Source organism: Erythrolamprus reginae, chromosome Z (genome assembly GCF_031021105.1).
Source record: "Erythrolamprus reginae isolate rEryReg1 chromosome Z, rEryReg1.hap1, whole genome shotgun sequence".
Lineage (NCBI taxonomy): Eukaryota > Metazoa > Chordata > Lepidosauria > Squamata > Dipsadidae > Erythrolamprus > Erythrolamprus reginae.
In genome coordinates this window covers 132,141,673-132,157,814 of record NC_091963.1, presented here as the reverse complement: position 1 = coordinate 132,157,814, position 16,142 = coordinate 132,141,673, and the positions used below count along the sequence as shown (strand labels likewise).

Below are 16,142 nucleotides of genomic sequence, written 5' to 3'. Positions count from 1 at the left end.
CAAATATGACAAGCGTCCAAATTTTGACCTGAAATGCTGCCAATGGTCACAAGTGTGAAAAACGGGTCATACATCACTTTCTTTCACTGCATTGCGGTAATTAAAAAAAGTACTATTAAATCGAGGATTAACTGTATTTCCCAGCCCGCCTATGGAACCCACTGCTACAAGATGCAGCGATGGGGTTACACACACACACCATACACACACATCCTCCTCCCTTTCAAAACGATATTATTTTACTGAAGGAGTAGTAGATCCGTGGAGCAAAGTTCCAGCAGACGTGGTTGGTAAATCCACAGTCACTGAATTTAAACATGCCTGGGATAAACATATATCCATCCTTAGATAAAATACAGGAAATAGTATAAGGGCAGACTAGATGGACCATGAGGTCTTTTTCTGCCATCAGTCTTCTATGTTTCTGTTTCTATGAAGCCAAGTGAACGGCGGGCTTTCCGCGAGCCATTGTAGAGTCTACATTGGTCGTAGACTCTGGCTTTCCACCTCCGAGAGGCAAATAGCTCGTCGGGCGCCCTCCTTCCAAGTTCAGCCGTCGAACTGGCGGGAAACCTGCAGCTCGGAGAGAAAGACACGTGGGAACCGCTCGGCTCCAGCCAAGCTGCTTTTCGGGTGGGTCCGCTGGCGTCACGCTTATTGCTCCTTGTCGCCAGCGGCAACGGCCACAAACAGAGTTCCTACCGACCCCCTCAACTCTCCTTTGCGTCCGCCCACGGCCCACCCTCCTCCTCCTCCTCCTCCTGCCTGGCGGCTGCCTCCCTTCTTCTCCGACGTTCAGCGCCACACCCAGCTGCCCTCCCGTCTCGACCAGCCCAGGAGCTCTCGCCTCCTCGGTCCCCACGAGTAGGAGCATCACTCGGTAGGTCGCCTCGCCAGGCAAGGAGGCTCCGTCGGTGCAGACTCTCCGCACGCCCCCCCAAGTCTTGGAAGTGCCGTAAGAAGGAGCTTCGGGAGAAAATAGGGGCTGGGGGAGACGCTCAGGCAGCCGCGGGGAGGGGCTCTTTAAGTTGGGGGGGGCACGGGTGGGGGATAAACAGCGCGTCCGATTGTGGGACGTCTAGAGTAAAGCCCCCACCGCGCCGCGTGCGTGGCTGCTTTCTGCAGGGAAAAGGGAATTTAAGGAGTTAAAAAGCAAAACTGAGCCGGAGTAGGAGGATATTCAAATTAGAAATAGGGGATTGCTTAACGTTCTTGGGAAACGAGGTGCGTTTGCTGAGCTGCCCCGCCTCTAATGCGACCTCTTTGCAAGACTAGAGTGGGTTGGGGGGGGGGAACCCCTTTTGCTGGGCTCGAGTGAGTTGATGGGCGGTTGTCTTGTCAGGGTGCCCCACCCTGGACTTTTCTTTCCCTTTTGAAAAAAAGGAAGCACCACCACCAATTAGTTTAATTTTGCAGCAGGAGGCAAAACCAGGGAGGTAATGTAAACGGGGAGAGGGCGGCCCTTATTGCCAATGTGGCTTTGGCAATCGGGTGTGTCTTTTTGTGGCAGGAAAGTTATGTGTCACAGGCTGTTTTAATGGAACAAGTGAGCAGCAAAAGTTTATAGCGGGAGTATCCAATTTTGGCAACTTTAATCCCAGGGGAATTCTGGGAGTTTGAAGTCCACAAGTCTTTGAAGCTGCCAAGTTCGGAAACCCCTGGTTTGTAAGAAAAAGAGAAGTGGGGGAGATTTCAAGCTATCCCAGGGCCGACTTCTCCATAAAGCAAACCCTGAAAATATTTTGAAATCTCAAATTGTGCCACTACGGCTTTATTACCTAATTTGCAGTTTTACAGACTGAGTGTATGAAAGTGTTTGTTCAGTGCATTGCCTATATAGGTACGTCATATTTAAAGGAGTACAGTATATCTTTGAATAACTGCCGAGGAATAACAGGAAAAAAATATGCAACTTTGTGGTCAGTTGGAAAATGAAAATAATGGGTGCCTTTGTCTGAACAGACCCAAGGTGTGTTTCATACACATACACACACACACACACACAAAAGAATTCAACTTCTTCCTTTTGGTAGTTACTTTGGTCTCACAAATTAAGGGACATGTGTCTTTATTAACACGGCACTGCAATATTTTCTCAGGACAAAATATCAACATTTCCTAAAGCTAGTCTGGTGAGGAAAAGATGTTGTAATAAACAGATACTAGGTGTGGCTCACATCAAGACTGTCGCTGCATCTAAATGCTGTCTGAGTGCTATGCATGTTACAATTCAAAGCACAATCTGGACAGGATTGAATGAGATCAGAGCATAACTGTGCAGTAGGTGGGACACAATGGAGTAAAAAAGCAAATATTTGTATCAGCAAAACAGACATGCTGTATTGCCGAATACATTTTTCTGTAAGGAGAAGAGAGGTATTTTACTAAGGGAATGAATCTATGTAGGATATGATGGACATTCATAAGTTTATAGTGTGTGCTTCATGGTGAATGTTCCCAGTATACTAGACACGATAGTAGAAACCACTATGTTTATTTTTTTAAAAAACATCGTATTTTTGTAGAAAGCCTATTTTTGTCTTAATTATCCTTATCGTATTTTTGTTAGTATTGTGACAAGACTCCAGAAAACACAAATCTGTACTGTAAATATTTTTCCTCCCTGCTCAATTCTGTGGTTAGTTGTTTATAATATAGTAACACTTTCAACCGCATAATAATTTATCCCTTTTAAAATTCATAATAGCTTCCCTGCTTCCTGCAATATGATTACTACAGGGCTAATGCTGTTAGATCTAGGCTGGAAAAATCAGAAAGATCATTAGATGGCAGCCAATAGTTACATTTTTCTAGATTTCTTTGCTGCCATCTATTGGTTTTTCAGAGTTTTGCAGTCCAGTTTGGTAATCAGTCTGTTGTCCAATAAGGCAGAAAGTTTCAAAGATTTCCAGGCTGTGGAACCTGTTTGTTAAGATATTTTATTTTCCTGGAACCCTTCAATCAAGAGGTGAAAGCTTTCGTGACATTGATTGTGATTGGCCATTTTTTCCTCTTTATTACGGAGCCCCGTCAAATTCTCACAGAATTTGAAAAAGTTTTCACTAAATCGTGATGGTGCTTTTTTAAAACAAAACAAAAAAAGTCCTAGCTTTATTATTTTTATAAATACCTCAAGATGGCGAATATACATGAAACTCCTACCTTCTCCTATTTTCTCCATAACAACCATCTTGTGAGGTAAGTGGGGCTGAGAGAGAGAGAGAGAGAGAGAGAGTGATTGACCCAAAGTCAACCAGCCAACTTTTATTCCTAAGGGAGGAACTAAAACTCACAGCCTCCTGGTCTCTTGCCAGGTGCCTTAACCACTACAGGTAGTTCTTAACTTAAAACCATTTGTTTAGCGACCATTCAAAATTACGAGGACATTAAAAAAAAGATTGACAACTAATTCATGCACTTATAACATCACTGTGCATTATTGCAGCATCTCCACAGTCACATGATCAAAATTGGGGTTCTTGGCAACCAGCATATATTTTTTGACTATTTCAACTTGCCGTCCCAGCTGGTTTCTGAGAAGCAAAGGGATTAATTTAACAAACATGGCAAAAAGGGTAAAATCGGGTGTAATTCTCTCATTTAATATCTGCCTCGCCTACCATGTTTTCTCCAAAATAAAACACCCCCTGATAATAAACCCAATTGGGCTTTTGAGTGTTTGGCAATAAGGCCAAGTGCTTATTTCAGGATTCAGAATAATATAAGACAGTGTATTATTTTGGGGGAAACATGGAAGCAGTTTAAATTCTGATCCCAGTTGTGGTTTTAACTTAAGGATACAAACATACACCAGCAACAATAGATATCTGTTCTATTCCATGATGCACAACTAATAGATTTTGCAACAGATTTTCCAAAACATTAATTCTCCTTATAGAGCCATATGTACAGAAAAAGTACTTTTAAAAAATCTTATGTCATGCTTTAAAAACAGAGAGAATCCTGTTTCTCTAAGGATGGATTAAGAAGTCCCCTGGGCTTTGACAGTAAATAATAACTGATCAATCAGGCTATTTTTTGGCTATTTCAACTGAAATCTATTAATATGAATTTATTTGTAAATATATACTCTGTAGCTAACAAAGCAAGAGTTCATGTAATATAAGGAGTGACCCCGTGGTATTATCTAAAACAGCTTTAAGAATTTTAAGATGTGTGAATTCCCAGAATTTCACAGTACATATCTTCATGTTGATAAGTGAGAACTACTGAGATGCAAGGTTTGAGAATACCCTAGCTTTTAAATACAGGTAGTTCTCGGTTTATGACGGGTCACTTAGCAATCATGCAAAGTTATGACAGAGCTCCCCAGATTATGACCCAATTTCAAAGTTATAAACACAACTTTCCACCGTACCCTGTGATCAATTGATCACATTTTGGGTACATGACAACCAGTGGCATCTATGTCTATGTCTTTCTGCAGTTTTTGCCTTTATTCTTTTGATGGAAACCAGCATTTATTGGGTAGAACAAGTTTAATTTAGACTATTCCATTCACTTAACAACGTCTGCATAAGGATTGCTGCAAAAACAGATCGTAAAATTGGGTGTGGTCACATGGTGACCCGCTATTGAATGCCATGAGTTACTACTGTAATTCCGAGCTCAATTATGGTGGTATGCCGAGAGTTACTTCTTCTTTCAATTACCTTTATTCATTCAATACTTGCCTGCCATGGCCCTTAGCATTACATCTCAACTCTAATTGCATTCAGTGGGTTCTGCTCTTTTCCACATCTTCTGCTTTTGTAGGCACAGTTCTGGGGTTTTTCTAGGGAACAGGAACTGTCTCTTCTAAGGTCCTGCCGCTTGAATTTTCTGTGCTTAAAACAAAACTTCAATTGTATCGTGCAGTATGTAAGAAATAGTTCTACATTCTGGGCGTTGTCACCTCGGGGTTTTTTGCACCATAGCACGATGACTGAATATTTTCTCAGTAACTCTCAGCATTATTTCTGGTAAATGCAAATTTCAATCTCTTTTCCCCCCTCTCTTTTATCCAGACTATTTATAGGACTACAGGAAGATATTCCTTGATTAGTTGTTTATCCATTATTATTTAGTTAAAGCTTATATTTTCCTTTAAATTCTGCTCCTGTTACGATGTTGTAAGACAGCCTTAAAGTCACTTGATGAACTTGACTTTTTGCAGGTTTTTTTATTTTATTTATTTATTCTTTGTCCAATATACAATACATATGGAATGAAATAGACATTAAGTAGTATATATAGGGATAGTAAGTAAAAAAGGAGTGGATGAGAGGGAGAGAATATATAGGATATATGAGAAAAGGAAAGGTAATTGGACAGGGGACGTTAGGCACATCAGTGCACTTATGTACGCCCCTTACTGGCCTCTTAGGAACCTGGAGAGGTCAATCGTGGAGAGTCTAAGGGAGAAATGTTGGGGGTTGGGAGTAGACACTACAGAGTCCGGTAATGAGTTCCACGCGTCGACGAAAGTCATATTTTTTACAGTCAAGTTTGGAGTGGTTAATATTAAGTTGGAATCTGTTGCATGCTCTTGTGTTGTTGCGGTTGAAGGTGAAGTAGTCATTGACCGGAAGGACATTGCAGCATATGATCTTGTGGGCAATACTTAAATCGTGTTTTAGGCGCCGCAATTCTAAGCTTTCAAGACCTAGGATAGTTAGTCTGTTTTCGTAAGGTATTCTGTTTCGAGTGGAGGAGTGAAGGGCTCTTCTGGTGAAATATCTTTGGACGTTTTCGATAGTGTTGATGTCTGAAATGTGGTGTGGGTTCCAGACAGATGAGCTGTATTCGAGCATGGGTCTGGCATAAGTTTTGTATAAGGTTCCTTCATCAAATGTATGTACATCTTTGAATGTACTTTGCAGGTTGAGAGAACGAATGCGGTAAAATTGCATGTAGAATTTTGTTTTTGTTCTAATCCTTGGCATCAAATCAAATCCTTTATTACAGTCATACACCAGCATAACATTAATTTTAAAAGCATCTTCCCGTGAGAGGAGTGGAAAGAGAGTTTATGTAAAATTTTACCTTTGATATTGGTTAGCATGCTTGGAAAAAACCGTTAAGGCATGAATCAACTCAAAGGCACAGCAGAGTTAAATGGAAAACAATCTATTTATCTAGATCGTTCCATTTCGGGCTCCAGATCAAAGGTTGCAAGTCTGAAGTTATCTCATCAAGAAAGCTCTCGGTGGAGTTAGAAATAGCCTGTTGAAGGACACTGATAAATTCTGCTCCCTGAAATGCTCATTTTCTCAGCGCAAAGATAGGGAAGAGATAGCAGGATTCGCACTAGAGGCAATTGTTTTTCTGATACCTGAAAAATGACATTGTCTTAATAGTTTTTCTTCCTCTTGGTTTGTCTGTGCAAAACAGCAGCTGCAGGTTATGCTGGGAAAGGCAGCTTTGCAAAATAGGCTGTTCAGTCACCCATTTCCCCCTGGTAGGCCTCAAAGAACCAGCATGGCTGTATGTGCCTGGGTCACGTTTAAATGTTTAGTGAAAACTAAATCTTGCAGCGTCTGGCAAAATATCCTCTACAGTGGGAGTTTTCGATGCAGTGAGTGCTAACATTAAAATTTTAAAACCCAGTTTAAAGTGGGGTTTTTTTTGGCTCTCCTTTGCATGAAGCAGCTTACCTTTAGTTTCAAATATTTATCTCTCTTTCTCTGTGTCTTTCTCTTTCCCTCTCTCTACCTCTCCCTTTCTCTCCCTCTCCTTCGCTCTCCTCCTCCTCTCATTCTCATTCTCCCTCCCCCTCACTCTGTCTCTTCCTCTCTCTCTCCCTCTCTCTCTCCCTCTCTCTCCCTCTCTTCCTCCCTCCTCTCATTCTCCCTCTCCCTCTCTCTGTCTCTTCCTCTCTCTCTCTCCCTCTCCTTCCCTCTCTTCCTCCCTCCTCTCATTCTCCCTCTCCCTCTCTCTGTCTCTTCCTCTCTCTCTCTCCCTCTCCTGCCCTCTCTTCCTCCCTCCTCTCATTCTCCTTCCCTCTCTTCCTCCTCTCATTCTCCCTCTCCCTCTCTCTGTCTCTTCCTCTCTCTCTCTCCCTCTCCTTCCCTCTCTTCCTCCCTCCTCTCATTCTCCTTCCCTCTCTTCCTCCCTCCTCTCATTCTCCCTCTCCCTCTCTCTGTCTCTTCCTCTCTCTCTCTCCCTCTCCTTCCCTCTCTTCCTCCCTCCTCTCATTCTCCCTCTCCCTCTCTGTCTCTTCCTCTCTCTCTCTCCCTCTCCTTCCCTCTCTTCCTCCCTCCTCTCATTCTCCCTCTCCCTCTCTCTCTCTCTTCCTCCCTCTCTCTCCTTCGCTCTCCTACTCCCTCCTCTCATTCTCATTCTCCCTCTCCCTCACTCTGTCTCTTCCTCTCTCTCTCCCTCCCTCTGCCTCTCCCTCTCTCTCCCTCTCCTTCCCTCTCTTCCTCCCTCCTCTCATTCTCCCTCTCCCTCTCTCTGTCTCTTCCTCTCTCTCTCTCCCTCGCCTTCCCTCTCTTCCTCCCTCCTTTCATTCTCCCTCTCTCTGTCTCCCTCTCTCTCTCCTTCCCTCTCTTCCTCCCTCCTCTCATTCTCCCTCTCCCTGTCTCTTCCTCTCTCTCTCTCTCTCTGTCTCTTCCTCTCTCTCTCTCCTTCCCTCTCTTCCTCCCTCCTCTCATTCCCCCTCTCCCTCTCTCTGTCTCTTTCTCTCTCTCTTCAAACACCTCAAGGGTCTGACGGGTAAAACAAGGCTACCCACCCAAGGATTCTAGCTTCCCTTGCAGCCGAGTGAAAGGAACTGCTTAGGAGACAATTTCTGATTTTGGAACTGACAGGAAAGGAAATCCTTGCCTTGGGGTTTGCGCGAGGGACAAGGGGAAGGGTGGGCTGCATTTTTGGGCGATGGCTCAGAGAGAAGATAGTTTAAGCGGGGCTTAACGCCTGGGATTTCTCTGACTCCTCCTTTCCCCCACCCTCCCCCGCCTCCCTCAGCTCAGAAGAAGAACTTGATTAAAACCAAATGTCCAACATTGGACAAAAAGGAATTTTCTCCTGCCCTTACATGGATAACATGGTTTTTCTCCTACTACCCCTCCCCTTCTCAAGTCTCCACCCTCTCTCGGCTCTCGTTGCTCCGCTTGCCCTTCACCTTCTTCAGGAAGTAAGCGTTTTCCGATTATGGCTCGAAAAAAAACCCACAGCCGTTCCTATTGTCTGTAATGTCATTGTGAGACACAGACAGTCCCCAGAAGTTCTTGTCCTTTCGCCAATTGCGACACAACCTGGACGGGAAAGAACTATATTAGCTTTGGGTGGATAATATGCCACCCATTCTTTTCCAAGCCTCTGGATCTTTTGGACTTCAGTTTTCATTATTCATAGACAGTTCATAATACGTGCTGTGTAAGACAGGAAGATTTATTGTTTACTGTATACTGTTTATTATTGTTGTGAGCCGCCCCGAGTCTTCGGAGAGGAGTGGCATACAAATCTAATAAATAATAATAATAATAATAATAATAATAATAATAATAATAATTTCCTTTTCCAAATGAAGATTATTATCTTCATTTGCAAAAGGAAACCACTTCATTTTGGACTTCGTTACAAGTTTGTACCTAATTTAAACCCCCTTAGAAGAATTTCTTTACCCAATGAAAAATGCAGGACGATTGCTGGAAGTAAAGGAAGGATTTTATTTATTTGTTTGTTTGTTTATTTATTAGATTTGTATGCCGCCCCTCTCCGTAGACTCGGGGTGGCTAACAACAGTAAAAAACAATATAAACAAATCTAATATTAAAAGTAGTTTAAAAACTCCAATTTAAGAAACCAATCATACATACAAACATACCATGCATAAATTTTGTAAGCCTAGGGGGAAGGGAATATCTCAATTCCCCCAGGCCTGACAACAGAGGTGGGTTTTAAGGAGCTTACGAAAGGCAAGGAGGGTGGGGGCAACTGTAATATCTGGGGGGAGTTGGTTCCAGAGGGCCGCCACAAAGAAGGCTCTTCCCCTGGGTCCCGCCAGACGACATTGTTTAGTCGATAGGGACCCGGAGAAGGCAACTCTGTGGGACCTAATCGGTCACTGGGATTCGTGCAGCAGAAGGCGGTCCCGGAGATATTCTGGCCCAATGCCATGAAGGGCTTTATAGGTCATAACCAACACTTTGAATTGTGACCGGAAACCATTCAGCAACCAATGCAGACTACGGAGTGTTGGTGTAACATGGGGCTTTTCTTCCAAGAGTCAGGCAGACATCAAAATGACGATTCAACCATTCTTGGCCACGGAAAACCGAGAGTGATAGGACATATAGTGACAAGGAACACTGGTGTGAAGTTGATGTGAAGCCTATTGGATGTGTAAAATAAGATGCCCTTGCCCTATGGATGTATGAGACCCAAGGAGAACCCCTTTGGGCTAAGTGAATCTTAGATGTCCAGATACTTTCCTAGATGCAGTATGAATTTTCATAAAATGGAATTGTTTTTTTTAAATTTATTTATTTATTTATTCATTCATTCATTTATTTATTGTTAGAGTTGGAAGGGACCATGCGGGTCATCAAGTCCAACCCCCTGCCTAAGCAGGAACCCTATAGCATCTTAGCCAAATGGCAGTCCAATTTCCTCTTTAAAATGTCCAGAGTATTGGAGTTCACAACATCTGCTGGTTCCACTGGTTGATCGTTCTGACCGTCAGGAAGTTCTTCCTTATTTCCAGGTTGAATCTCTCTTTGGTCAGCTTCCAGCCGTTGTTCCTCGTCCGGCCCTCCGGTGCCCTGGAGAATAAAGTGATCCCCTCCTCTCTATGGCAACCCCTCGTATACCTGTAGACTGCTATCATGTCCGCTCTGGCCCTCCTTTTCTCTAGGCTATCCATGCCCAGTTCCCACAGTCTTTCTTCGTAAGTCTTGGTTTCTAGACCCCTGATTGTTTTGGTTGCTCTTTTCTGCACCTTCTCCAGAATTTCAAAGTCTTTTTTGAAGTGTGGTGACCAGAACTGAACATCTGGCATCAGAGTTGTCTGGCATCAAAGTGAAGCATTGACGTAAAAAACAAAATTCCACTTAGCAATAGCATTTAGACTTATATACTGCTCTATAGTGCTGTTACAGCCCTCTCTAAGCAGTTTACAGAATCAGCATATTGCCCCCAACAATCTGGGTCCTCACTTTACCCACCTCGGAAGGATGGAAGGCTGAGTCAACCTTGAGCCGGTGGTGAGATTTGAACTGTAGAACTACAGCTATCAGCTGAAGTAGCCTGCAATGCTGCACTATTAACCACTGCGACATCCCGGCTCTTTCTCTACCCAGAGGTTAGCTTAATCAATTGTTCCCGAAATGTCATCTGTCAGGCTGCGGCAGAGCTCTTCAAACTTGGCAATTTTAAGACTTGTGGACTTTACATACCCTCCCACCCCGAATTCTCCAGCCAGCTGGAGTTGCCAGGTTTGGAGACCCCTGGGCTGGGGCAGTGTTTAAATTAATTGAAGTTTATCAAAGGAGTTACGATTTTTTACTTTTTTGTAAGTGCAACTCTTCAGATACCTCAATAAAATATTGGGATAATTCTAGATTCTAAGTTCCATTGAGAACTTTCTGCCATTGAGAACATTTACCTGCATTTGTTGAGTTAGCTATTGCCAGAAAGTGGTGGTTACTTCCAGTTTTGGCAAAAAAAGGCCAGTGTGGACATTGGATTTGTATAAAAGCAATAACATTCCCTTAATGATCGCTGCAAACCTGGTTGGTAAAATTGGGCGTGGTCACATGTTGACCCGCTTAATAACTAGCACAACTTGTAATCATAATTCTGGGTTCAATTATGGTTGTAAGTCGAGGACTATCTATAATCCATTCCGACTGGGATTGCTGTCAGATCTTGTCCAACAATACCTGGATTGACAACATGTCCACCATCCCTGCTCTGACTTCTACAATATTAAGGCAGGTTCAAGAGACAATGGCACTTAAATTTGTCTTATTCAACTTGTAGTCCTGCAGTTATTTTGGATTATTATTTTAGGGAAGAGAAAAATGGAATTCTGGTTAGGAATGATAAAGACTGGAAATCCAATCTATATAGAAGCTGTAACGCAATAGCAATAGTAAGAGTCTTAAGACTCACCTATGGTGCCAAGCTTGGGGGAATTAGGTCTTGACCCCCTGGCCAAGGAAATTAGATATATGTTGTATGATTGTTTTTTAAATGTTGGATTTTTACATGGTAATTTTAAATTTAATTAGATTTGCCTTCTGTGTTGTATTGTTATATTATATGCTGTGAGCCGCCCCGAGTCCTTGGAGATGGGCGGCATACAAATCTAACTAATAAATAAATAAATAATAAATAAATAGCATTTAGGCTCATATATCGCTTGACAGTGCTTTACAGTCCTCTCTAAGCAGTTTACAAAGAGTCGGCATATTGCCCCCAGCAATCTGGGTCTTCATTTTACCGACCTTGGAAAGATGGAAGGCTGAGTCAACCTTGAACCTACTGAGATTCGATCTGCCAAACTGCTGGCAGCCGGTAGTCAGCAGAAGCAGCTTGCAGTACTGCACTCTAACCACTGCGCCACCTAGGCTCTAGATTCAGGCAGTACAAATGAGTGTAAAGATTCATTTCAAGATTAAGCCCTCTACAAGAATCTGACCCACTGGCAGTTAAGGGAAATGAGTGGGTGATAAGAGAGGCATTGATAACGGTTGGACTTTGATCTCTTATGGGTGCACAGGGACTTATGACGCATTCCAACGCTCCTGTAGGCTCCGTCTATCCTTCTCCTAAATCTGCCCACTGTTCCTATATTCCTTAGCCCTAAATTCAGGAAATGTATTTTTCAATTGTGTGTTTTCATGTGATAAAAGTTTTGCATTATGTGTCTTTCTTCTCCTCCCTAGATCTTTGCACCATGCCAGTAACCCGCTCAAAATCAGTGGGCAACACCAATGCCCTGACCTCCCCCTTGGGAATTGTCCGCCTCCTGGAAGCCCTTTTCACCTGTGTGGCCTTTAGCTTGGTGGCTCACCGGGGGGCCTGGTATGGCCGCAATGGAGACTGGTGCATGTTCTCCTGGTGTGCCTGTTTCGCCATCACCATTGTGATCCTGGTGGTTGAGTTTGCTGGCCTTCAGCATCGCATGCCGGTCTCTTGGAAGAACTTCCCCATCACGTTCGCCATGTATGCCACCCTAATGTGTCTCTCCGCTTCCATCATCTACCCGGTATTCTTCGTTTCGAATCAGTCCCTTAGTCGTGAAGAGCGGGGCTATCGCATTTCGGCCACCGTGTTTTCCTGCCTCGCCTGCCTGTCTTACCTCACCGAGGTCAGCTTAACCAAAGCGAAGCCAGGAGAAGTGACCGGCTACATGGCTACCATTCCAGGATTGCTGAAGGTCGTGGAGACTTTCACCGCCTGCATCATCTTCGTCTTCATAAGCGACCCAGTTACTTACGACCAGTACGATGCTCTTAAGTGGTGCCTGGCTGTCTATTGCATCTGCTTCATCCTCTCGCTGGTGGTGATTATCCTCTGCATTGGCGAATGCACTGGCTGGTTGCCGTGTGCGTTCAACAAATTCCTCAGCGGCTACACTTTGTTGGCTGTGCTCATGTATGCCACTGCCACAATTATTTGGCCTCTCTACAAGTTTGACCGAAAATATGGGGGATCTCCATCTCGAAGCTCACAATGTGGAAGTAGCTACTTCTGCGTATGGGACAAGAATGTTGCCATCGCTGTTCTAACCGCTATCAACCTGCTGATGTACCTGGCAGACCTGGTGTATTCTGCACGGCTGATATTCATCCAGGGGTAGACAGTGCCTGGCATTAAGGAGAATCAAGGCAGCAATGTCTGAAAGAAGGGACGTGGAAAGAGAAGAAGAGGTCACGCTTTTCTCTCTTTCGCTCTGATTTATTCCTTTCTTTTGTGTCTGCCTGCAGTCTCGGACTAATCCAATCTCTTTCTCTTCCGCACTCTTTCCTCTCGTACCTTCTCAGTTATCTTGACCTTAGCCTAGATTTATGCTCTCTGCTCCCCACACAATAATTCTTTTCCTCTCTCCATCCTCAACCCTATTGCACATTAATAGCCAAGTGATCATTTGTTGTATGCAGAGTGGCTCACAAATGCTTCTGCCTAATCATCTTCGGACATTCCCGTGCCTGTATCTTCACCAGTTTAGTTCGTCGGGAGCTTTATGGACCGAGGCAGGAGGAAGCTTAGGGCTGCTTAAAGGTGGCGGTGGCTGGAATTGCAGGTGCCAGTTGAGGGGTGGGGGAAACCAGAGAGAGAGGGGGCACACCCTATCTTTGATGGAGAGACTCCAGGATGTAGGATTGTCCTTGACTTACAACAGTTCATTTCGTGACTGTTCAAAGTTACAACGGCCCGGGAAAAACGCGACAATTTTTCACGCTTAACAGTTATCATCGCAGCATCCCCACGATCATGCGATCAAAACTCAGGTGCTTGGCAACTGATTCACATTTATGACGGCCTCAGCACAGGCGGATTGCTGTTACCGCCGCGACCAATGAACTGCGCGCACAATTTCGGTTGTCTTGTGTGTGCATGTTAAGGAAGCAAAAATGCGCTGAAATCTCACGAGTGGGTGCACACACACGCGATATATATATATTGGATTGGATACTGTAGCCTAAAGGTTAATTCTCTGCCTTACAAGGCAAAGGTTGCAGGTTCAAGTCCCAGTGAGGGTATGGCTAGCTGATGAGGCCAAAATAAGGCCGAAATAGATCTATCCTAGACTCCCTTAATTTTCAAATTCAGCAAAAAAAAACGTGATATATATATATATATTGCTTCCATGCATGCGAAGCAAAAAAATTGCCAAAATTTATCGTGTGTGTGCCTCTCCTCGTAAAATTTTGTTCCTGCGCATGCACACGAAGGGAAAAAAAAAAAAGAAAAAAAGAAGGAAAAAGGTGGCAGTGCCCATAAGATGCCACTGAAGCAGTCGCGTGCTAATTGCATAATCTGGTGGATGCTACCCGTGCGCAGCCCGCTACCACACCGGTATCAACCCACTATTGGGCTGCAGTGTCCAGGAGGGTTGTATGATCACCTTTTGAGGCCTTTTGACAAGCAAAATCAAGGGAGAAGCTAGTTCCCCTTAACAGACATGTTACTAACTGAACACTGTAGTCATTTACTTTACAACAGTGGCAGGAAAAGTGTAAACTGAGGCATAGCTCACTTAAAATAATATCTCATTCAGCGATTGAAATTTTGGGCTTGATTGTGGCTGTAAATTGAGGACTGCCTGTATTCTCATAAAAAACCCATTTTCTAACATTTTCCTTAAATTACTTACTGTATTTTTTGGGAGGGAGGGGGATAAAACACACCTCCCCAAAAGTGGGTGAAAATCTGGGTGCGTCTTATACTCCGAATGCCCAGCCTCCCAAATGGTGATTTCAGAGGTTGAAAAAAGCCTCTGAAATGGAGCTTCATGGGGAAAAAGCCTTTGAAATGGAGCTTCATGGGGAAAAAAGCCTTTGAAATGAAGCTTCATGGGGAAAAAAGCCTTTGAAATGGAGCTTCATGGGAAAAAAGCCTCTGAAATGGAGCTTCAGTGGAAAAAAGCCTTTGAAATGGAGCTTCAAGGGGAAAAAAGCCTTTGAAATGGAGCTTCATGGGGGGAAAAAGCCTTTGAAATGGAGATTCATGGGAAAAAAGCCTCTGAAATGGAGCTTCAGTGGAAAAAAGCCTTTGAAATGGAGCTTCATGGGGAAGGGGAGAGGGGCGGCATACAAATCTAAATAATAAATAAATAATAAAATAATAAATAAATAAAAAGCCTTTGAAATGGAGCTTCAGGGGGGGGGGAAGCCTTTGAAATGGAGCTTCAAGGGGAAAAAAGCCTTTGAAATGGAGCTTCATGGGGAAAAAGCCTTTGAAATGGAGCTTCATGGGGAAAAAGCCTTTGAAATGGAGCTTCATGGGGAAAAAAGCCTTTGAAATGGAGCTTCAAGGGGAAAAAGCCTTTGAAATGGAGCTTCAAGGGGAAAAAAGCCTTTGAAATGGAGCTTCAAGGGGAAAAAAGCCTTTGAAATGGAGCTTCAAGGGGAAAAAAGCCTTTGAAATGGAGCTTCATGGGGAAAAAAGCCTTTGAAATGGAGCTTCAGGGGGGAAAAGCCTTTGAAATGGAGCTTCAGAAAAAAAGTCTCTGAAATGGAGGTTTCAGAGGCAGGGGGGAAAAAAGCAAGGCACAGACCCCACAAACAACGAACCTGTTGCTAGAATTCTCCTCTGGGAACAGCTGATTGGGGGTATTCCCATCCGCCAATCAGCTTTTTTTTTATTCTTCTCCCCCAAAACTAAGGTGCATTTTATACTCCGGTGCCTCTTATAGTCTGAAAAATAGCTTGCCAATAGGTTTCCCATTTTCTATCTTTGTCACCTGGGCTACTCTCTATCCAGACTGACTTTAGAAACACATGACAACAGCCACCATGAGCCAATCAGATTCAGAGAAAAAAGTTTGCAGCTAAAAACAGGAACTTTGCTAGCTGAAAGGCGAATTCAGAGCATTCTCGGTGTACATATTTTATTTGGCCTTTAAAAAAAATATTCCTCCATTTTAGTGCCTTAAAAATATTGGGTTCCTCTTTCACCATGCAAAGAAACTCCTTTGCCCTTAGCAAATATGTTTCCTGTATTCCATTATGACTATGTTAATATTTTTTTGGGGAAATGTAGATGTTTACAGTAGAGCCGTTGGCCACTTGCATTTTCCATTAGGATTAATGGGGACTGTACAGAAGCAGTACTCAATGGGTGGTTTGCTTTGCACTGCCATGGAAGGTTTATTCTTCATGATTGCTGGGGGAGAAATTAACTACTTAATGGATTCGTATCTGCCTGTACAGTATATCTGAAATAGAAATCCAGCCACGTTCTGCAAAGTGATATATGCAGGAATTGTTGAGGCTTGCAGTAACTTTACTTTAAAAAGGGCAGTTCGCTTCTCCCCCACCCTCAAAAGTCAACAAAATAAGTCAACAAAATACGTTGGGGAAGTTACAAGGAACTCTTTGATTTGGGGAAATGGAAAAGCACTTATTTGTGATTATACCAGGTTGAAAGATAACAACTGCAGTGGAGCAACATTTAAGCAAGAGTTA

At 43.4% G+C, this 16,142-nt stretch overlaps 1 protein-coding gene across 3 annotated transcripts; it reads left to right on the top strand.

Annotated features, from left to right (window-relative positions):
- Positions 1-788: 788 nt before the first annotated feature.
- Positions 789-14,308, top strand: MYADM (myeloid associated differentiation marker). 3 transcript variants are annotated; one of them, XM_070730004.1, is made up of 2 exons: positions 789-880; positions 11,895-14,308. In XM_070730004.1, exon 2 carries the CDS (start codon positions 11,906-11,908, stop codon positions 12,809-12,811), a length of 906 nt encoding a protein of 301 aa, XP_070586105.1. In that variant the 5' UTR covers positions 789-880; positions 11,895-11,905; the 3' UTR covers positions 12,812-14,308. The 3 variants fall into 3 exon arrangements, with proteins under 3 accessions (XP_070586105.1, XP_070586106.1, XP_070586107.1); XM_070730005.1 differs by having other exon boundaries at positions 789-955; XM_070730006.1 differs by lacking the exon at positions 789-880 and adding an exon at positions 3,041-3,198.
- Positions 14,309-16,142: the final 1,834 nt, after the last annotated feature.